General features: G+C 52.4%; 1 protein-coding gene and 1 pseudogene across 1 annotated transcript; both read right to left on the bottom strand.

Moving 5' to 3' along the window:
* Positions 1 to 677: 677 nt before the first annotated feature.
* Positions 678 to 13,906, bottom strand: LOC115511225 (annotated as a pseudogene).
* A 4,470-nt stretch (positions 13,907 to 18,376) lies between these two features.
* Positions 18,377 to 21,419, bottom strand: SIX2 (SIX homeobox 2). The gene is made up of 2 exons (XM_030309030.1): positions 20,860 to 21,419; positions 18,377 to 18,707 (listed from the first exon to the last, which is right to left on the bottom strand). Exons 1-2 carry the CDS (start codon positions 21,417 to 21,419, stop codon positions 18,377 to 18,379), a joined length of 891 nt encoding a protein of 296 aa, XP_030164890.1.
* Positions 21,420 to 23,008: the final 1,589 nt, after the last annotated feature.

The raw sequence follows: 23,008 nt of genomic DNA on the forward strand, positions 1-23,008 counted from the left end.
GCCAGAGGACTGATAGTAAGCTCCAGAATAAGTCCAGAGACCTGAGAACCAGGCTGATGGCATAAGTCCAGGCCAAAGGCAGAAGACCAGTGTCCCAGCTCATGCAATAGAGAGAGAGAGAATTCTCTGTTTATTCTCCATTTTGTTCCGTTCGGTCCCTGAACAGATTGGATGATGTCCACTCACATCGGAGAGGACAGCATGCTTTATTTGGTCTACTGACCCAAATGCCAATCACAGACACACCCAGAACTAATGTTTAATGAGGTATCGGCCCACCTTGTGGCCTGGTCGAGTAGATACATAAAATCGATCATCATGAGTCCACCCCTTGTCAACCTGCATCTCTTTCAACTGAACTTACCCCACAAATGAAAACAATAACAAGGTCATAGCTCCAAACATGATAGACCTATCGAGAGTACCTTTGAAGCAACCCCTTCCCCAGAAGAGCGATAAAGCCCTTGAGTGGTGTTTACTCTTCTTGATTTCCCATAACTTAAATACGATGATGTAAAATGAACAATCCTTAAATACTATGATATAAAGTCAATACATCTTATGTTACATAATTAGGGAATAAGAGAGGGAAAAACCCAAAGATATTTACTTAAAATATATACATATACACCCACAAATATATTCATAACAAAACGAGGAGGAAATACTCTTGATAATTATAGTCTTAATTTCTGTAACTGATCACATGGTTGTAGCTGGTATTTAATTACCTTCTTTCACCATCCATTCTGAATTCCCTTTGCCTTCAGCCAGCACCTCAGCTGGTTGTAGCTCTTTACCTGGGGCAGTGGTTCTTGAAGGGTCTGGACCATTAGTAGTCCTGCCTTGTTTGGGTTGCTGTAGCTTTCCACTGACCTTAATCACAGGTCATGGTAATGCTAAGAGATGCCCTAGGGGATTTCCTGTTTTCCAGACACACTCAAGCTTACCTCCACTGTGGAGTACAGTCCCATTTCCTCTCGGTAGTCAGGACCAATCACCCAGCCAGCACAGTAATGTCCTTCTTGCCTGTGGATTCAGAGGCATGAGAAGCCCACAGTGGGCAGGTGGCAGTCTCAACTTCCAGTTCAATGGAATCATCGCTGTGATTCCTAGTGGGAACATTTCTCCTTCTGGAACTGAGACCTCTAGGCCAGCAGAGCATATTGTCATGGGAACAGGAAGCAAAATGTTTGCTAGTGGGTCACTAGGGATAATAGGGAGTGGTGCCACTCCCATCCCTACCTCTTGCTTCCCGGGCCTTTGAATTCTGGCTACGGGAGAAACAGTGCTGTATGTTGGACGCTAATTCAGAGCATATACAGCTTTCTGGAGAACCTTGCCCCAGCCTTGCAAGGTGTTGCCACCTAACTGGTGCTTTAAATCTTCAAAGGACCATTCCATCTTTCTATCAAGTCAGCTGCTTCAGGATGGTGGGGAATCTGATAAGATCAGTGAATTCTTTGAGCATGGGCATATTGCTACACTTCTTTTGCCATGGGGTGAGTTTCTTGGTCAGAAGCAATGCTATATGGAATACTATGATAGTAGATAAGGCATTCTACAAGTCTGTGGATGGTGGTTTTGGCAAAAGGATTTCACTGAAGGAAGACAAATCCATATCCAGAGTGAGTGTCTATTCCAGTAAGAACCCTGCCCCTTCCATGATGGAAGTGGTCCAGTGTAATCAACCATTCCCTGGGAATGGTGCCCTATCAGAGATTCTGTTTTGGTCTCTGCTGCTGGCATATTGGACACTCAGTGGTGGTGGTAGCCAGGCTTGCGTTGGTGAGTTGAAGTCCATGTTGCTGAACCCATGCATAACCTTCCTCCTCCACCCCAGCCACTTTGTTCATGAGCCCATTGGAGGGAACAGAGATGGCTGTTCCATTGGGAACAGAGATGGCTGAGAAGAGAGGCTGACTGGTATCCACAGAACAGGTCATCCTATCCACTTGATTATTCAGGTCCTCCTTGGTTGAGGTCACTCCTCCAGGGGCCTTGACATGGGACACATGATGTTTTCACCCATTCAGAAAGGTCTGTCCACATACTTCTTTCCCAGACTTCCCTGTCACCAGTTTTCCAGTTGTGTTCCTTCCAAGTCATCCCGTCTAGCCAAACCATCGACCATAGCCCGTGAATTGATATTTAATCACACGTCTGGCCATTTTTCCTTCCAAGCAAAAGGAACAACCTGGTGAACCGCTCAAAGGTCTGCCCACAAGGAGGATTCCCCTTACCTCCGTCTTTCAGGGATGCTCAGAAAGGAGCTGTAGTGCCGCAGCTGTCTGCTTTCAGGTGGTGCCAGCACGTCATGCGGAACCATCTGTGAGCTAAGCTTGAGTTCTTTCTCCATCGTCTGATTGGAGGGAACTCCCCGTGAAGCTGTAGGTGCGGGCTGAGAGAGAGCCGATACTGTGGCAGGGGTAGCGACTGTGGGCACTTGGGCTGCCTCTTCATGGAACTTACTTGCGCCTTCAGGATGTGTTCGGGTCCCGTGTCATAATACCACCTCCATTTGATGATGGAGTGCTGCAGTGTACGCCCATCTTTATGGCGTGGTGGGTCAGGTAACACCCAGGTCATGACCAGGAGCTCAGATCACATGGGAACTTGATTTCACCCATGGTTAAGTGTTAAGTCTCAGCGAGGGCCCAGTAGCAGGCCAAAAGCTGTTTCTTAAAAGGAGAGTAGTTATCTGCAGAGGATGACAGGGCTTCGCTCCAGATGCCTAAAGGCCTGTGCTGCGCTTGTCCTGAAGGAGCTCGCCAAAGTTTCCAAACGGCATCCTCGTCTGCCCTCGACACTTTGTGCACCATTAGATCTTTTGGATCACAAAGCCCGTGTCAGAGCAGCTTACACAGCAGCTTGGACCTATTGCAGAGCCCTCTTCTGTTCTGACCCCCACTCAAAACTAGCTCCTTTTCGAGACACTCAGTAAATGGGCCAGAGTCACAGACCCAAATGACGAATATGTTGCCTAAAATTCAAAGAGGCTCGATAGATGGTATGCCTCCCTCTGGTTGTAGAAGGGGCCAGATGCAATAATTTGTCTTTTACCTTAGAAGTTTTTTGTCTTCTCTCTGATATTTTACTAATTTCCTTCCCCAGTGTAATGAGCACTTCCACCTTTTAGCCCATACTTTTCCTTCAAAGCCCTAACTCTTCCTCCTCCTAACCTCTAGCTTCAAATGTCAGTCATCACACCAGAATAGAAGATGAAGGAAGACAGTCCATTGCACAACCGTCTGAAAACTTTCTCTCAACTGTGAAAAAGGAGAGATAGATAATATGCTTTTTTCTAAATTTTTAAAAAATGTTTATTGATTTTTTAGAGAGAGAGAGAGACAGTGTGAGCAGGGGAGGGACAGAAGGAGAGGGACACACAGAATCTGAAGTAGGTTCCAGGCTCTGAGCTGCCAGCACAGACCCTGACGCAGGGCTCAAACTCAGAGTGCGAGATCATGACGTGAGCCGAAGTCAGAAGCTTAACCGACTGAGCCACCCAGGCACTGGTTTTCATAGTGAGGAGCGCTGAGTGTTAACTGGTAGCACAAGGCAATGATGAAACCGAGGCCCAGAGTCTCTTTCCACCCTGGTAGGAGGGCCATGGTTTCATAACCTGGTATTCACTGCAAAGCTGAGGGTCTTTAGGTATACTTAAGGATATTGTCAGAAAGCAAAACTCACTCTGTCAGGAAACGTCTTAATTTCTCCCCCTTGCTTTGACTTTCTTTTTAAGAAGATTTTATTATTTTAGAGCAGTTTTAGGTTCATAGCAAAATTGGGAAGATTGTACAGAGATTTCCTATGCATTCTCTATCCCCAGAGTTGTACTTTTGTTACAAGGATGGACCTACATTGCCACATCATAATCACAAAAGTCCACGGTTTCCTTTAGGGTACACACTTGACATTGTACATTATATGGTCTTGGACAAGTTTATAAAGATATGTATCCATTGTTATGCATCCCCCTACTTACTCATTCACCCACTGAAGAGCATCTTGGTTGCTTCCAGGTTTAGGAATAACTTATTCTGACAATTATGAACAAAGCTGTTATAAACATCTGTGTGCAGGTTTTTGTGTGGACCTAAGTTTTCAATTCCTCTGGGCACAGTTTTGAGGAAATGTTTTGCTGGATATAGAATCATGGTTGACAGTTTTTTCTTTCAGTCCTTTGAATATGTCATCATACCATCTTCTGGCTCATGGGCTCTGTTCATTTTTCTTCATTCTTCTTTCTCTTCCTTAGACTGGATAACTCCAATTAACCTACCTTCAAGTTGGCTGATACTTTCTACTGCCAGCTCAAAAGGAATGTTGAGTCCCGATGGTGATTTTTACACTTCAGTTTTTGTCATTTTCAACTTTAGAATTTCTATCTGGTTACTTTATATGGTTCCAATTTCTTTATTGATACTCTCTGTCTGGTGAGATGTTGTTCTCATGCTTTTCTTTAGTTCTTTTTTTTTTAAATAAATGTATTTATTTAATTTATTATTTTTTTAAGTCCAATGTGGTGCTTGAACTCACCACCCCAAGATCAAGAGTTGTGTGCTCTACTGACTGAGCCAGACAGGCGCCCCTCTTTAGTTCTTTACAGATGGCTTCCTTTACCACCTTGATCATATTTAAAATAGGTGATTTAGAGTCTTCTAGTAAAATCAATGTCTAGGATTTCAGGGGCAGGTTGTATTAATTGCCTATTTTTTTCTGTGTCCAGACTATCATTTCTTGCTTCTTTGTGTACCTTGTAATTTTTTCTTTTTATATTTTTTTATTGTGGTATGATATACATAAAATTTATAATTTTAATCATTTTGAAGTGAACAGTTCAGGGGCATTAAGTACATTGACAATGTTATGTAACCATTGCCACTGTCCATTACCAGGTTTTCTCATCCTCCCAAACAGAAACTCTGTACCCTCATTATGATTAAATGATAACTCCTCATATCCCTTTTCTTCAGTCTAGTAGGAAGCGACCTCCATTCTACCTCCTGTCGCTTATAAATTTGCCTATTCTAGATACTTCACATAAGTGAAATCATACAGTATTTGTCCTTTTGTTTCACTTAATATAATGTCTTCAAGGTTCATCCATGCTGTGGCATGTATAAGAATTTCATTCCTCTTTATAGGCTTTTTAAATGAATACTCCATTGTATGCATAAACCACATTTTGTTTATCTTTTCATCTGTTGATGGACACTTGGGTTGTTTCCACCTTTTGTCTATTGTGAGTAATGCTGCTGTGAACATTGGTGTGAAAGTATCTGTTTGAGCTCCTACTTTAAATTCCTTTGGGTATATATTTAGGAGTGGAATTGCTGTATCACATGGTAATTCTATGTTTAATTTTTTGAGGAACCGTCAAACTGTTTTCCACAGCTGCTGCATCATTATACTCAAATGCACTCATTTCCTCATTTTGCACTTTATTTATTTTTTATTAAAATTTCTTTAAATGTTTATTAATTTTTGAGAGAGAGGGACAGAGTGTGAGCTGGGGAGGGGCAGAGAGACACAGAATCCGAAGCAGGCTCCAGGCTCTGAGCTGTCAGCACAGAGCCAGATGCAGGGCCCAAACTCTCCAACCTTGTGAGATCATGACCTGAGTGGAAGTCAGCCCCTTAACCGACTGAGCCACCCAGGCGCCCTGGACAGGGATTGTTCTAAAAACCTGGAATAGACAAAGAAAAATCTCCTAGTCTTGGGGCACCTGGCTGCCTTAGTTGGTAGAGCATGCAACTGTTGGTCTTGGGGTCATGAGTTTGAGCCCCACGTTGGGTGTGGAGATTACTTTAAAAAAAAGTCTCCCAGCCTTTAGGGAGAGATTCAGTTTGCATGTTGGCTTTGGCCTGGGGCTTCAACACTCAGTCAGGAATTTTACAACTCTGCCTTAGCCTTCACCTCCTGCTTGTGCAGTCTCAGGACAGCCAGAGGCAAAAGTGTAGGGCCTTTTGTGCACATAGCTCTCAGCATGGGTGTGTCCTTCTAGAATCCCAGGAATATGTTGGAGCTTCTCAAAGCTGTTTTCCCCAAAATACCTTACTCCCCAGCCTTTCTTATAAGCTTTTGGAGTGATCTATTCTTTGCCCGACTGTTATCCATTGCCTCGGGCAGCAGAAATGGAAACATTTGCCTATAAATGTTTTTGAAAAAGGTTCCTTGGTTGGTGGCTGTAGCAGAAGGTGAGTTCCAGTTAGGCAGTCAAGATGAAGGCAAATGTTTGAGTAGATTTTCCAGGGAGCCGCCATACAGATGAACTAAGATCAGTTTGTAACTGGGGTCCATTCTGCCCCTTCTCGGCACTGGGAATGCAGACTGTTCTTTTTAAGGCTCCTGATGAGCTGAGGAGTGAGGAATGGAAGGGCAAGGAAAATGCCACAAACACTGATGTTCTTACTAAGATTCAGCCGTATTCTCAAATGAGGTCTCCCTGGGTTGCTTCAAGCTTCTGGTTAGTCTCCAGAGTTCTAAAAAAAATTGCTGCGGACAGTTTCTGCCAATTTTTAATGTTGTTGCTTTTATGGAGGGGGTGGGCTTTTGGAGCTCCTGGCTCTGCCATTTTCTCTGGAGACTTTTTTTTTTCCCTCCTAAAGCTCCCTTTGAAAATCCCAGCACAGCAGCTCATAAGACAGTAGGTTCAATTAATTGTCCTCTAACCCCGTGTTTAGTGGAATAGTGTGAACGCTGTCAAAGATCAATTGCCTCCTAAAGGAATAATGCTCTTACCCATGCCTTCCTTCCCAATGTCTTGCTTCCAAAGATTTTAAGCTGTTGTTCACACTGATTAGATTTCCTCTGTCACGTCTGTAGAATGAGAGGCTATAAAGAGTCCTCTCTCCCTTTATTGTCAGGGGAACTGACGTTCAGGGAGTCTTGCTGACTTGTTCAAGATTGCACAGGAATGCAAGGATAGAGGTAAAACGCCAGATCTCCTGTGTCCCCACCTAGTGTCCCCTCCATGGGATAAAACTAGCGGTATGTGTGCAGGTCGCTCTGTGTGGGTGAAGCCAGATCTCATTTTCTCCATTATGGTTAAGTGTTGGCGTCAGTTGATCTGTCCGTACTCTCCCTTTCTCTGCCCATTGCTCCATTCCCACACCTCATGAGGAAAGCGTTTCTTAGGGCTCGTGAATAGGCTGTTGCTCTCCCTGGCTTCCAGGGAGTAAACATTTTCCCCCAAAACATTGGTTCCAGAAAAGTCCACTCTTTTAGAGTTCTCTGCTGCCTGCTCTGATACGTCCCAGAGAAACACATAGGTTGGATTTGAAGAGGAGATCCTTTCACTTCACACCTGGGAACACAGATCCAGGCCTCTGTCTACATTGGAGATGCCCTGTCTAGCACGCACTTCACATTTATCTGGTTTATTAATTAGGCTGTTGTGTTCCAGGAGCACCTAGAGTACAGGAGGAATGGTGCTAATCAGGGTTGGTGATGCTCTAGAACTGAGTTAGACTAACATGCTGTAACAAATAGATACCGTGTTGGCTCAAACACACACATACACACACACACACACACACACACACACACATACACACACTTATTTATCTCTTATTTAATCCAAGGCATTTGCTCCAAACTAGGGCACATGTATGTGTGTGTGTGTGTGTGTGTGTGTGTGCGCGTGCGCGCGCAGTGCTCTACTCCACGTAGCTACTTAGGGACCAAGGCTAGTGGTAATTGCCATCTTCGGTACATGACTTCCAAGGTGACTCTAGGTATTGTCATTCTAGTGTGTGGAAAGAGGAACGGGGAAGAACATGTGGGAGATTTTACAAGCCAGCCAGCCCTACAAGTGGCCCATATCATATCTATTTACATCCTTTTGGGGAGAACCTGGTCACAAGGCCAAACCTAACAAAAAAGGCTGAGAAAGGTCATGTAGTTGGTCAGTCATATGTCCGGCTGTAGTTCTGTTATTAGTGAAGATAGGTAAAAACACTATTAATATCCCTACATGTAACACTCAGCAGATAAGGGTACTCAGGAAATATTTACTGAATTGGGATAGATGAATGAGTGAATGGATAAATAAATGAAGGAAGGAGTGAAGTAATTCTTTTACTACATGGTTAGAGATATGTTTTTGCAGCCCCCAGTATCCTATTAGTAGTGGAAGAGGTTAGAGATGTCCCAGTGTTTTTCCACACTCCCAGAAAGCATCTCGATATGAATGCATGGGGAAATAATTTTAAATGGCCCATTATAAGAGCACCTAGATGGCTTAGTCGGTTACATATCAGACCCTCAATTTTGGCTCAGGTCATGATCTCACAGTTTGTGAGATCAAGCCCCATGTTGAGATCTGCTCTGACAGGGTGGAGCCTACTTGGGAGTCTCTCTTTGCCTCTTTCCCACATGAGCTCTCTCTCTCTCTCTCTCTCTCTCTCAAAATAAATAAACATAAAAAATAAATGGCCCATTGTAAGTAAATTCAGTCAATAGAATTCAGAAACCACATTATATATTTGTGGGGAGAGGGGATGGAGATAACGGTTATTGGTGTGAGTTTTAACTTTAAAATGAATTAGTCACAGGGCGCCTATGGCTCAGTCGGTTGAGCATCCGATTTTGGCTCAGGTCATGATCTCACAGCTCGTAGGTTCAGGCGCCACGTCCAGCTCTGTGCTTGCAGCTCAGAGCCTGGAGCCTGCTTTGGATTCTGTATCTCCCTCTCTCTCTGCCCCTTCCCTGCTCGCACTCTGTCTCTCTCAAAAATAAATAAACAATAAAAAAATTAAAATGAATTAGCTACGAGTTTTTGATAACAAATTTTTTTAGTTTTTTTTTTTTAACAACTTTTTTGCTCATACTTTGCTGTGTGTTTTGTTTTGTTTTGTTTTGTTTTGCTTGTTACTGCTTTTATAGAAACACAGAACCTCAGTAAGGGACCTTGGAGATTACCATGTCCAATCCCCTGTGAGTTCAGATGCGGTGTCCCTTAATATCCATTCTCTCATTCTTCCTCAGCAATAGAATCGCCACATTTTTGTTGCACATGGTTGTTCCGAATAGAATCTACATTTCATATCTTTCCTGGCAGTGCAGTGTGATCATGTAACTAGGTTATGGCCAAATTGATGCCGTATAGCACTTCTAGCAATCTTTCTTAAGAGACAGTGGGCATATGGCTTGTACCGTCTTCTTCATTCCTTCCTTTATACTGCTGCCATCTTGGGCATGAATTTGGGGTCACGCACGGTGAAGCAACAAAGTAGGAGGGGTTTGACTTGCACCAGTCCTAGATTGCCCAGCTGGATGTTGATGTGTGAGAGAAATAATCTTCCATTATGCTTAAGCCACTTATATTTGCTTTTTTTAATCACGTCCAACCGAACCTTACCCTAATTAATTCACTGTGCAACAGATGAGGAAACCAAGTCCCAGAGAAGTGAACTGACCTGTGGTCTATAATGTGGGAATGGTATCTTCATGGCATCCACCTGTTTTCTTTACTACAGAAGAGCCGAGGGACATCTGGGTGGCTCAGTCAGTCAAGCGTCCAACTTCGACTTATGTCATAATCTCACAGTTCACGGGTTCGAGCCCCACATCCGGCTGTGTGCTGACAGCTCAGAGCCTAAAGCCTGCTTCAGATTGTGTGTTTCCATCTCTCTCTCTGCCCGTCCCCAGCTGGTGCTCTGTCTCTCTTTCTCTCTCAAAAAAACCCAAAAAACAAAAAAAAAACAAAAAAAAAACATTAAAACAACTTTAAAAAAAGAAAAAAAAAGAAAAGCTGAGATAAGCAAGACAAAAAAAAAAAACCCCATAATAGTAAATACAACAACAATAATATGTACAGGTTCTTAGAAAAAGAAAGATTTACAGAACACAGATTTCTCTGTTCTAAAATCACTGAGGATTGACTAACTCTTCATACAGACTCAGTAAATCTTTTTCCTTGGATTTCTTTCTGGTCACACAGGTAGCTCCATTCCCTGGTTTCTCGTGCAGTTGGGTTGGTCGCGTTGTTCCAGCCAATGGAATATGAGTGGAAGTGATGCCCGCACTCCAAACCTGACCCCAGCCCCCACCCCCCCGTGCCTCTCCTCCGTGCTCCTAACCCCTCCAGCAACAGAATGCAAAGGACTGTGAGGTTCTAGGTGAGGGTGGAGCCAGCTGATGAGGAAGCTCGGGTCTGTGAATCACCTCGTGGGAAGCCACCTGCTGTCCAGAAACACCCCATCGGACTGTTATGTGGGTGAGAAACGAGTTCATGTTTTGAAATGTATTAGTTACACACACACATAACACAGTCTCTTGTCCTGCTGTTTGTCTCAGATCTATCTGGGGGCACAGCTACCCGTGTTCAGTAGATTTTGGGCGTCAGGCAGACTTTTGTTGACACAGCTATCAGGTATGGTGGGATTTTCGGTCTTTTCTGGTCTCAAGTCTGGTGCCCAACACATCCCAGCTGCTTCCGGGTGATGTGGCACTACCTGTGTGTGCCTCCTTGTGCCCTCCTGGTTCCTGCTCATTAGGGACAGAGGCACTGCCGGCTGCCCTGCGTAACCCCTGAGACTATGCTCTGGCTCCAGCCATTCTGGACTTTCGTCCTTTCCCTGAAGTCTTGTCCTTTTTTGTTTTTTGTTTACTTATTTATTTTGAGAGAAAGAGCGAGAGCACATGAGTGGGGGAGGGACAGAGAGAGAGGAAGAGAGAGATTCACAAGCAGGCTCCTTGCTGTCACCACAGAGCCCAACCCCAGGCTGGAGCCCACAAACCGTGAAATCATGATCTGACTTGAAAGCAAGAGTCCCACACTTAGCCGACTGAGCCACAGTCTTGTGTCTGTACGTCTTGTCTTTACGTATGTTTTGTCTCTAACCCCCTTCCTCATTTCTTCCTATGTAACATTATCTGGCAACTCATTTGCTGGGAGCCTTAACTGAAAGGTCCTGAGCCCAACGAGAAAGCAAAGCTCTAGTTCTCAGCGCTGCCCACTTTCTCAGTCTCCTCATGTATGTAAGCGTCTTTTCCGCAGAGGCCTGTTTCAGGTATTCCTTTTAGTGATTGCAGAGATAGGTTGTTCTGATTTTGAAGAACTCTTGCTTGAAGTCTGTAGCAGCATGTAGATCTCCATGATCCAGGATGGCTGATATCTCTCTGCATCCTTCCCCCAACCCTCTGGGGAATAATCTTTACTCTTTGGGCTGGTTGGGCACCTGCTATTTCCCCCAAACTAGACAGGTCACCTCAACAATGGAGTGTAGACGAAAGAGCCTCTACCAACCCTGGGACGCCAGGAAAGCCACACAGAACACCTTCCTTAGTTTTGCGTCCTCATCTGTCTAATGGGAATAAGAATTACTTTTCCGCCTACCCTATGTAATTGTGCATATTAAACGGTAGGCAGTTGGTGAAACCACTAACGCCCTGCAGAGTACCGCATACATGCTAGGAATCCTAGACTATTTCCCTTTTAGAAACCACTCAGGGTCACCTTTTCTAATCCCCTCAGCCCCCTACCCCACCCTACTGCGCTCTTCCGTCTGGAGGAAAAGGGAGAAGTGACTCCCACTTCCGGGTTGGCCTCCTTTGTTAGGCTACGCCCCAGGCTCTCCGCGCTGGCTCACTTCCCTGGGCTTGGACCGGTGAACTCCCCTCTTCAGGTGTCTCTGGGTGGCTTTCCAGGGCCTCACAACAATAGGGTATTTCATATGCCCTATCTTGAAACTGACAGAATCACCTAGCTCAGGTGGAATCAACATCTTTGCGGACGCAGAAGGGGATGGGGGCTTCCGTGGGCCTAATTTGGGGGCAGGTCGGGATGGGCGTGGTAAGTTCCGCTCTTTGGCTTCTCCATCCCAGAGCAGGGTCTGGGTTCTCCGTCCATTTCCGACCGCTTCCCATCCCTGCGGTAAATCCATGTTAATGAAATGACGCCTTAATACGCATCCCGGCCCCCCTCCAGGGAGAGCTCTGTCCGCAGCGCGGAACCAGTGGGGGATAGGGAAAGAGGAGGGCGTCCCACCCAAGACCCCTGTCTCAGCCCTCAGGGTCCCCCAGAGGGCTTCATCTTCCCAAGCAGAGACGAGGCAGAGACGAGGCCAAAGTCTTGAGAGGACGAAGAGGGAAGTAGCAGCAGGCTGATCCTAGCGTCCAAGGTTCCATTTTTACTCTGGAGTAACCTGCACCACTCCCTCGGTGGTATGCAGTGCGCCCTGCCTACGTAGTAGAGGGCAAGCGAGGAAACTTGAGCACACGCGAATTTTTGCGGGGATGAACTCTCTCACCCGAGTGAAGCGGCGCGCTCCGCGGCGGGGTCCGGAACCGGTCCTTGTCGGAGATTTTCGCCGCGCCCTGGCACTGCCCGGATCCCCGCGGGAGTCATTTGAGCCCGCCTCGGCCGCCCCGGCCCCGCGCTCGCCTGCAGCCTCTGCCCTGGGAAGACCGTGCGCTGCAGACTCGCGGAGAGCAGGCTCAGATGCCCAGCCCCGCCGCTGTAACGTGCGCGACTCTGGGCAAGTTCCCGAACACGGCGTCTCAGTTTCATCCACCAATTATAATAGCTTCTTTGTGTGGCCGTTGTGAGAATTAAACAGATACCTGGTGTGTAAAGTGCCTGACGCGTAGTAAGCGTTCAAGAGACGGCAATAATGACCTGCGACTCTGGAGACCACCGAGTCACCGTAGACCTGCGTCTCCACGGCCCAGGGCAAGTTACCTAGGTAGTTCTGCCGGCGATGATCTTTCGAGCTAGGGAGAGCGCCTGGCCGGAGAGCGACATAGGCCCTTGGGAAAGCCCCGAAGGAAGGGATGGAGGGCCGGCAGATCTGCAAGGATCGCCCCGCTGCTGCTCTTGCCTTCCTGTCTGATCTGTCACTCTCTCTATAGGACCTCAGGCGGCTCTGGTCTGACTCCCAGGCCATAGAAGCCCGGATGTGAACCGGTCGGGCCTGGGTGACCTGGACGGGCAGAGGTGGAGCCCCTGCACCAGGATGGCTACTGAGGAAGGCACAGTTGCGGATGGTTTTGTCGCCCGCTGCGTGTCCCAAAGGTCCAGGCTCCCAGGCCTCTGCCTTCTGCCTGACCGGCGGCTGAAAGGGCCAGAGGAACAGGGCTGTCCAGCCTCGCGGTCCGCGGCTGCCCTGCCCTCAGGCCCCTGAGCAGAGCGAAGGCTACTGGCCCGGAAAGCCGGCCCCGCAGGGCCTGGCACCCAGCGCGCCGGTGGGACTGAGGAAGCCTGGGGGCAGAAGGAGCTGCGGGATTCCTCCCTGCAGGCCGCCAGAGCCCCTCGGGTGCACACTGCTCAGCTAGTGCGGAGGCTGTAGGCTCTCCGGGTGGGCTGGGCTGCTGGTAGTTGTGCACTCATCCTTGGCAAGAGCCAGGGCTACTAGCACCCTAAAGAAGGGCTCCGCTCCGTGTCCGCCCTTGTGCCAGCCTGTTGGGTTTGTGGGTCCTCCAAGAAAGGGAGACTTTGGGGCAGTTAGGGACGCCTGTCGAGCCTGGCGAGGGTGGCTTTCTTCAGGCACATCCACAGCGTGTTTCTTAGACTCTCTCCACAGCTGAGCGGCCAGGTGCAGGCATCTGCCGGGTGGGGGAGCAGCCCTGAGGCTGAGATTGTGGGGAAACTGTAAAACCCACCCCATTGTAGGACAATCTGACCCTCTGCCCTCTGATTCTACCCCGCAACCCGGAAGAAGCCATTCCTGAGTTCCAGTCACACGGGCTCACGGAGTTTCGAAAAGAGACTCCTGCCAGGCAGAGCTCAAGACCTTGACCCTGACACCAGGATTGGAGATCTTTCTTGGGCCCAGGCTCCGCTGCCCTGGCAGCAGCGACACTGAGATCCTCCTTCCTTCCCGGCCCACCCCGCCACGGTCAGCATTGGCTTCAGGAATCAGGACTAACCTGTGCCCGCCCTGTTGGGTTCTGGCATCGCGAGAGGAGAGGCTGGTCCTTCTCCAGCCCCGGGCACCTTCTCTTGCAAGCGGGGAACGCCAAGGCATAGCCTGAATTTGCTGGCTCCCGGGAGAGCTCTGGGCATGCACTGGTTCACCCGCCCACCTATGTACATGACAACAGCCACTCTCCCAGGACACACAGTCTGCACCCCATCTATGAGTTTTTTTCACCCTATCGTGCCTACACACTCTCTCGGAACTTCTCACATTTCCCCCTTACATCCTAACACCCTTTCCAGATGCCCTAGGCAGCTTTGAGTGCAGAGGGTACCCAAGCTGGAATGTTGGGATGGGCAACACGAAAAAAAGAGGGGACTCCGTCAAGAGCCCAGGCCCTCCTCCATCCTTCTCCACTTGCCCCTCAACACAAAAACATCCACACATCTCCTGGAACCCCAATGGTACCCCGGCCAGAGGTGGGGACCTGTGGAGTGGTGGAGGCCAAATTCCTTGCGTCCTGACTCCCGCGGCCCCACTTGGCTGGTCCCTGCTTTCTCAGGCGCCAAAATGGTGTTTCCTACGAAAACTAGAGGACTACGGAAAACCCAGGACTAGAGAGCCCCGTGTTCCCTCCTCAGATCTCCCTGGCTCTGTTTAACATTTTCTTGTGTCGCACACCATCAAGACATGCTTTGGGGGTGGGAACAACGGGGTGGGGGCAAGGCCCCAGTCCGAGTCAGGGTGTGGGCTGCTGAGCTCGGGGTGAGAGGAGGAGACTACCCTGGAGGCATAGCAAGCCCCCTGCTCCTCCCCCCTCCCCTCTGCGCTCGACCTTTGTGTCCCCAAGCAGGTGAGTCCGCCTGGTGCCCACAAGGGCTGGATTCTACCTTCATTCGTTTTCACCTTTGAGGCTTGAATGGGTATGGAAACTCGCTGGGAACAAAGACAAGGCAAACATGGTCAGGGGAACAGAAAGGGAGGGAGATTCCCCCTCCCAGTGCGCTGTGTCCTTTAGGGTCGCTTGAGCAAAACTCTTGGCTTCCGGCTGCCTCGGGGGAAGGGGTGACAAGCCATTAGGAACCGTGTTTGGTGGACGCCTAACAGAGAAGCGGTTATATTCATCTGGCATTATCTGCGCAAAAGTTATATGTCCAGTGTGCACTCCGGTGGGGGCCGCAGCCTCTCACTGGGTCTAGTGGAGTGTGGAATGGACAACTGGCTTGTTAGAGGTTTTATGCAGTGGGTGAGTAGCTGCTCCGGTTTATTTTCAGAACTTCTGCATAGTTTCCCGTTTAAGTAAATATTTTCGGGGTTAGCTTTCCAAGGGGGAGGGAAAGAGGGAAGTTATAACGGGGCTATGCTGGAATAAAGCTCCAGGACAGGCATGCTGCCTCCTACCGGCCAGGGAGAGCTCCCGGCAAACCCCAGGGATCCCACTTGGGGCTGGAGAGAAGGTGCGGCAGGTGGGATCCCTGACCCTCTGCCCCCTCTGGCCAAGATCATCGCTTTCGCTGGGAGACAGCCACTGAGACCTTCAAAGCAAGCTGTGCTGCAAGGCGGTTCCCCAGGCCCAGTGGACGAGGACTGGCTGCTGGCAGGGGCACCAGTTGTGAGTGTGGGTTTGCGTGCTACTGGGGAGAAACACCGTGTATATTTGCATTTGTGTGTGTGAGTTCATGTAAGCGGGAGAGACTCTTTTGTGTACGTGTCTCACATGCCCGGGGCAGGAGAGTGTTCTGGTTTTGCCCAAGCACACGTGTTTGTGTGGATGGAGAGTGTGTGTGTTTGCTTCTCTGTGTGTGTGAACACATGTATGACAGGGTCAGTGTGTTTCCCAGTGTGGCAACTGTTTGAAAGGGTGTGTGTTTCTGGTGCCATCCACGGCGCCTGGCACATAACAGGCTTTCAATCCGAGTGACTCGAACAATGAGTGTGTATGTTGGTGTCCTTGTGAAAGTTTGTATAAAGCCTGTTTTCCTTGGAGTGTAAGTCTGGAAAATAGGAGGCAGGTAGGGGTGATGTGGCCTCCAGGGGCTACGGTGTTTTCTCCCTTCCCAGAAGTAAGAGGGGGGTGGGTGGCTGGTGGGTCAGCTCTGCTGGCTCAAGGTGGCTTCTCAGGTCGCTTGAACGGCTCTGGTCCCCAAGGCCATAGCTGCCTCTACACTCCACCAGTCAGCGAAGGTCAGGCCGCTGGGGCCCTTATAGGCACAGATCAGGGCCAGAGGGGACCTGAGTTGTCCCCTAGAGCAGAGCCTCCAGGAGAGGCTGAAGGATCTGCCAGGGCTGGAGTTCCTCTTGGGGTTCGGGGCTGGGCCCTGAAAAGCAGTCTTAGCCTGCTGGCGATTCCTTTGACCTCCAGGCCCGCACAGGGCAAAGGCCAAGGTGTAGCCTCCGCACGCACCCAGTGAGCCTGCCCAGATGTCCGCGTCTGCGCGAGTCTCGGCTGGGAAGGAATCCTCCGTACTTAGAAAATCCGCGAGAAAGGGTCCTTGAGCGCTCATTTCATCAGAAAGGAAAGTCCCCAGAGAGGTCGCCACACTCTAGGATCTCGTCGTCGGAAGAGCGCCTTATTCCCTGTTTCCCTTGGGGTCGGGGTGGCGGGGTCTGGTAGCGGAGGAGGAACGTGTTCGGTAATCACAGCCGCCCCGACTTGAGACGGAAAAGCCACAACTGCCTCCTGGAGGAGTCCCGCACGCTTCGGATCTGCCTGGATAGGCTTAGACGGGTCGCTTAATTTGGGGGGAGAGGTGGGACTGGATCCCCAAGAAGGGAGAGGGTGCTGCAGGTTAATTTACCGCTACCGAGGCACGTACTAACTGTGCACGGCGCAGAGGCGCCCCCTCGGTCTCACCGGCCAAGCCCTGGCGCCCCCTTGCTCCGATGTAGAACATGCGCCCGCGGGCCGGCCTCCCCGAGTCTCCTCGGGCCTCCCTTCTCCCCTATCCTTTCATCGCCTTTTCCAAACGACAGATTTCTAAGCGTGGAGACCTTTGCTCCACGTCCACACGCACGACGTGGGCTTTGCGGCTGGCTCAGCGGCTGCCCTTGGGGCTAGTGAATCTGCCCAGGGTGTCCCACCAGGTTCTGGGGACTGTGACTACCACTAAGGAAGGAAACCTCCGTGGCCTGATTTGTTCCCCAGCGTTGGCGTCTCCAAACACACCAACAACGCGCTGTTCGGCAAACAGCTTCTCTTTTCTTACTCCCATCCCCAAAATGAAGAAAAAGGAGGGTGAGGGCCCTGCTCCGGTGGCGGAAGGAGAAGAGACCCCAAGAGGAGCAGGCCACCCCCTCCCCGCTTTTACAGGGAGCCTTCCGGACAAGAGGAGGGACAGTGAGCTTTGGGGGCGGGGGACGCGGGTTTCGAGTTTTCAGTCCCTTCACCTGAGGGCTGATACACATCGTGTATGTGGGATGGCGGCTCCCGGTTCCTGGGGCTCATGGGACACCGCTGCCCAGAGCGGTCCCCCCAGGGTGTCGAGTCCCTGTAGGGAAATCAGACACTGCTGCACTCCCGGCTCGTGGGCCTCATGGTATAGATCCATATATATATTTATGATTTCTAATTTTATTATAAAATAAAAGCAGAAATATTTCCCGAAGAACATTCACATGAGGGCGTAACAGGGAGACGGCAAGTCCGCGGCTCGGGAGGCGCACTCTGCCGGGGGCACTGTGGCCACAATCCGGGAGGAAGAGGGGAGAGGGTGGCGGGCCTCATGGGGAGGGGGAGAGAGAAGGAGAGAGAGAGAGAGAGAGAGAGAGAGAGAGAGAGAGAGAGAGAGGCAAGCGGCAAGGGCGCGTGCAGAGGCCTCCGCACCGTGGTCCTTTCTCTTTCACTTAAGTTACTAGGCGCACAGCGGACACCTGTGACACGCCGAACCCCGCGGAGGGCCTCCGGAGAAGGCCGGGTTCCTCTGCTCTTCCCCCTCCTACTTCCAGGCCAGGGCAGTGGGGGAGGAGGGCGCAAACAGACGTCCAGGCAGGAGGAGAGAGGCTGAGGGATACGGACCCAGGGGCCAGGAGTGCGAGAGGCTGGCGAGAGGAGAACCGGAAAAACGGAGAAAAAGAGAAACGGAAACTTAGCGAGAATTGACAAGCCAGAAATATAGAGAGAGGGGCAGGGAAAGGGGGAAAGGACCAGAGAGAGGGAAGGAAAAGGACCTGGAAATAAGAGCAAGGAAGGGAAGGGAAGGGAAGAGCAAGGAAGCAGTGAGAAGGTAGGGAGAGAGTGTGAGCATGGTGTATAATTTATTCCCTTCCCTGGTTCAAGGCCGGGTCCCAGGCCTCCAAACGACCTCCGAAGCAACTTGTTGAAAATAAATCCCGGACAAAGGCCAAACCAAAGAGCCATCCACCCTGCCTGGGCCGGCGGTTCTGCCCGCTCAGCGCGCGGGTCTTTCAGTACCCGGTGGGGCCCGCCGGCCGCAGGGCGCCCTCTGACACCGTCTCTCAGGTCCCCAGCGCCAAGCCGGCAAGGCGAGCACGTCGAGGCAGGCGGGGCTCTAGGACCCCAGGTCCACGAGGTTGGCCGACATGGGGTTGAGGATGGAGTCCTGCAGGCCATGGTGGTGCTGCAGCGGGTCCGCGCCGCCTCCGCCCGGCACGGGCACCGGCACCGCGCTGGGGCCCGGAGGGTGGCCCAGGCTGTGCAGGGACGGCAGCCCGGGGGGCGGCGGCGGGCTGAGCAGCAGCGCGGGGCTGGACGACGAGTGGTCTGGCGTCCCCGACGGCGTTTTCTCGTCCTCCGAGCTGCCTAGCACCGACTTGCCGCTGCCGTTCAGCGTCGCAGCCAGCGGGTTGTGGCTGTTCGAGTTGGCGTTCTCGCTGTTCTCCCTGCAAGTGCAGGAGCAAAGCAGCCAGGTCAGGGGGGAAACCGAGGCCGCTCTGCGCCGCGTCACCCGGAGCCAGGGCCGCCAGGCGCTGCCCGTGGGTGTTTTCGGTTTCTATCATTTTCCCCGCCTGGCCTGGGGCTTTCGTTCTTTCGGCCAGTTCTCTTAATCTCTCAAAACCCGATTTCTCTCTAGTCCTTTCTTCTGTCGTCTCTATCTCCCCACCTCTCCTGTTCTTAACCTCTTGAATATCTTCTCTGTTCTCTGTAGGTTCTGCCCACCCACCCCCCCCATCACTGAGTTGCTAACAATTTTTTTCCCCCAGAGGAGAGGGGTCCCGGGAGCAGAGCTCAGGGGGGTTGGGGGAGAGGGGAACAAGGAGATGCCCGGATTTTCAGAGTCTTGGCTCCTGGAGCCAAGGTTTGCTGGGTAGAAAGGGGGCCAGGAGAATGAGGGACCCGAGATCCTAGGCTGAGGGCCCCCATTTGAAGTTAGGAATCTCACAGGCCTTCACCTCCCATTGCTTTTCTCTGCTTGAGGGAAATCTGGCTGAGGGTCAGGTTCCTGGAGCTAAGGGTCCTTGCTTTCTAGCTCCACACTGGGAGGTCTTGTGAGGGCTGTCCTTGCTGGACCTAAGGACAAGGCCTTAAGGATGTAGGACTCCCTTTCCCTGGTGGCACAGTGCAAACTTCAGCTGGGAGACTGGAAGCTTGGGGCCTGGGGCGCAGCCCTTGGGAAAAGAATGGAAGGAATTGCTAATCCTGGCCTAGACTTGTCCACCATACAGAAACTGAAGGATTCTGCAACCCTTACCTGGGGCCTGGCCTCAGAACCCAGTTCTTCAGGAGTCTGGATGCATGCCAGGCTGGATAGAAGGGGACCCCAGCAGGGAGAACCCACCTTCTGCTCTGCCTTTGACTGACAGCCCCAACCAGATTTGGAGACTTGAAATATTGGGTAGATTCTCTCTTCACTGGCTTCCCAAGACCTTTTCTTTCTGTTTTCCTGGAAAGGAACTTCCCACAGGGCTGGCAGCTGAGAACTTGCAACTGTGGATACGCCAACCTCATTGTCTGGGAGGCCACGGTCAGCCTGAAGCCCCCCCATCCACTTCCATATATTTGGTTCCACTGTTTAGCATCCCTGCCCCCCCCCTCACAAGTCACTTACTCTGGGCGGCGCACACCCCGCACCACCGACCCCAGGTATCTTACGCGGCTACACGCAGGCTGGATTTTTGTGCCCACAATCGGTTTCTCTCCCGTTTCCCTCACCATATTTGGGGTTCAGAGGAGCCACGGACTGGCGGCCACAAGGGCCTAATGGTCAACTGTTAGGCTAGTTCAGGAAGTCCTGGTTTCCTTGAGGACAAGCAACTCTCAGCCCTTCTGTTGCTCTCAGTTCACCCCAGACCTACCGACCTACCACGCAAAGACGGTAGGGCCTGTGGGGAGAGGAGCGAAGAGCCTGGCAGGCCAGCGAAGGGCTGCTGGGTCCAACAAGGCAGGAAAAGGGGCACGCGTTTCTCTTCTGCTCTCCTACAGCGGACACTTCCGTCCTTCTCCTCTTGCTTCTTTATACGCGGCATAAAACAGTCTCCCTATCAACTTCCATATCCAGACAAGTAATATTCTTGCCCAGGCCCCTGCACATCCAGGTCACACCAGGAAAGTATCACTCCCAGTCCTGACCCCTAATCACACTTTGGCCTAGAGCTGAGTAAGACCAACAGGAAGTTCGGGGAAGTGCTGGTAAATTCGCACAGGCAGCCCGAAATCCGCAACTCTGAAAGTCCCGAGTCTAGATCCCTCTGTCCTTCTGAAGACCACCAGGCCCTGCCTGCTGTGCTCCCCCTTTCACGGGGTCCGGGTCCACCGTCTTGCCTTGCCCCCCAAGTTCGCTGCTTCTCCACTCTGTTCACAAGCGACCAGGGAGTTTGTTGACAACTTTCCCGATCGCTTTGCCCGCTTTGGACAAAGTTCTGACCTTCTGGTCTCCCGGAAGACCTGAGCGCTGGCGGGGTCAGACAAGGCTGCGGCTGGGCCGTGGCAGGGACCGGGCACCCGGTTTAGGTCTCTCCTGGGGGCGAGCACACGCCCGGCGACCCCCTCCCTCGAGCCCCGGGGAGCCGGCGCCGAAGTTCTACTTACTCGTACCTTTCTTTGGCCTCGGCTGCCCGGTCGCGCTGCCGCCGGTTCTTAAACCAGTTGCTGACCTGCGTGGTGGTGAGGCCCGTGGCCTCCGCCAGCTCGCGCTTCTCGCGCGGTGAGGGGTAGGGGTTATGCGCGTACCACTCGCGCAGCACGCTGCGACTCTTTTCCTTGAAGCAGTAGCTGGTCTCCTCGCCGTCCCAGATGGAGCGCGGCAGCGGAAACTTGCGGCGCACGCGGTATTTGCCCACAGCGCCCAGGGGCCGGCCGCGCAGCTTCTCCGCCTCGATGTAGTGCGCTTTGAGCCACAGCTGCTGCAGCTTGGCGTGGTTGTGCGGCGAGAACTGGTGGCTCTCCAGGATCTTGTAGAGCTCCCGGAAGTTGCCGCGGTGGAAGGCCACCACCGCCTTGGCTTTGAGCACGCTTTCATTCTTGTGGAGGTGCTCGCAGGCGGGCAGCGACCACAGGAAGCGGCCCAGCCGCTCGATGTTGCCGCCCTGCTGCAGCACCTCGCACACGCACGCCACTTGCTCCTGCGTGAAGCCGAAGGTGGGCAGCATGGACATGGTGCCGGCTGTGCCCCCGCCCGCCCGCGCGCGCCCTCACCGCGCTGCGCCGTCCCGCATGGGCGCCTCCCCGCCGGGCCGTCCGGGGCCGAGAGGCGGGCGGGGCGGGCCCCCTGGCCCCGCGCTGGCTCCCGGCGAACTCCGAGTCACTGCAGTACGTCCTCGCGCCCGCCGCGGCTCCCGCGCTCCTCTGCGCCCCGGCCGCCTGCGCGCCTCGCCCGCGCCCTCGTCCAAGCCCGGGGGCCGCCCGGGGCGCCGCTCCGCATGCTCCGCGCCCGCCCGCCGCTCCCTCGCTCGTTTCTCGCTCGCTCTCCCTCCCGTCTAGCTCGCTCGCTGCTTTTTTAATAATATTATTCTAAGCGGGCATGAGGCGCGGCGGCCCGCGCCCTGATTGGTCTGGTTATCTGACCCGGGGCCTGCCCGCGCCAGACAATAGTCGGAGTCAAATTATTCGCCATGGAGACGCTGTCAGTCACTGGTAACCCGAGCCCCGGCGGGTCGGGCGGCTCCCCCCGACCGGCTCCGCTGACAGATCGCCCGGCTCCGCGCAAAGCGGAGGGCGGCCCGAGACGGGTTCGGGAGGCGCTCCAAGAACCTGGGAGGCGGAGAGGACCGGGCAGAGGCCGGCGGCGGTGGTGATTGACGGGGCGGACGCCCAAAGAGCTAGGGAGGGGACCGACGCGGGGGGGGGGGGGGGGCGGAGTGGAGACGCGCTGAGAAGAAAAGGGGAGGAACCGGGTGGGGAGGGAAGAGGGGAGAGGAGAAGGCGGGGGACTGTTTAAGAGGGTGCCGGGAGGAAGGGGAGGAAGGGGGTGGAGGGTACCTCGAGGGGGAAGAAATTTTGAGCAGCTTTCACGAGGCCCTACCGGCTACCCCACCCCCACTCCGGGTCTTCAGCGTCCTCCCGGGGCCGCAGTGTTGGGGATAGATTCTGCCCAGGATCGGGCCAGTAGGATGGGAGAGTTTGGACGTGCTTGGGCGCCTCTCAAAGATTTGGCTTTTCCTGCGGACAGCGCCCCGCCCCCATCCTAGGAACTCCGGACCTGGGCGGTCTTCGAGGGAAAGGGGGAGGGAGTAGGAGACAGAAGTGGTGAAGATTTGGCAGTGGCCGCAGGCGGACGCCTGAGAATCAACTTCTTGGAGGATCCCGCCTTCCCACTCTCTCTCCTAACCCGGCCGGCTGCCCCGAGGTCGGTACCGCCCCAGCTCGGCGCTCTCTGCTCTTCGCCGGGCGGGGACTCACACTTAACCCCACGGGTCCCACGGCCCCACGGGAAGCGCCAGGCACTAACATGGGGCCTCTACGGAAATTGACTCCTATCTGCAGCTCGGGCAGTCGGCCCACGGGGAGGCGAGGGCAAGGAGTCTAGGCCGATCGTGGCGCTAACCCCGTGGGTGGTCGGGGAAGACGGAGTGGGAGTAAGACCCACCCCTTCTCCGGCCTCTGAGCTCAGACTCGGCTCCGGGCACTTCCAGCCTGGGAACCAGATCACTGAGCTCCGGAATAAGGGTGATAAAAGGGGGATCCTGTTTTTTTGTGTGTGTGCGTCTTTGCAAGGGCGCGTGTGGGAACACGTGGTGCTGGTTCT

The sequence above is a fragment of the Lynx canadensis genome, chromosome A3 (genome assembly GCF_007474595.2).
Source record: "Lynx canadensis isolate LIC74 chromosome A3, mLynCan4.pri.v2, whole genome shotgun sequence".
Lineage (NCBI taxonomy): Eukaryota > Metazoa > Chordata > Mammalia > Carnivora > Felidae > Lynx > Lynx canadensis.

Bases quoted from the DNA above. Each gene is read 5' to 3' on its own strand.
- SIX2 (XM_030309030.1), bottom strand. From the start codon at position 21,419: ATGTCCATGCTGCCCACCTTCGGCTTCACGCAGGAGCAAGTGGCGTGC. The intron at 18,708-20,859 runs GTACGAGTAAGT...CTGCACTTGCAG, and splicing joins GCAGCCGAGGCCAAAGAAAG to GGAGAACAGCGAGAACGCCA.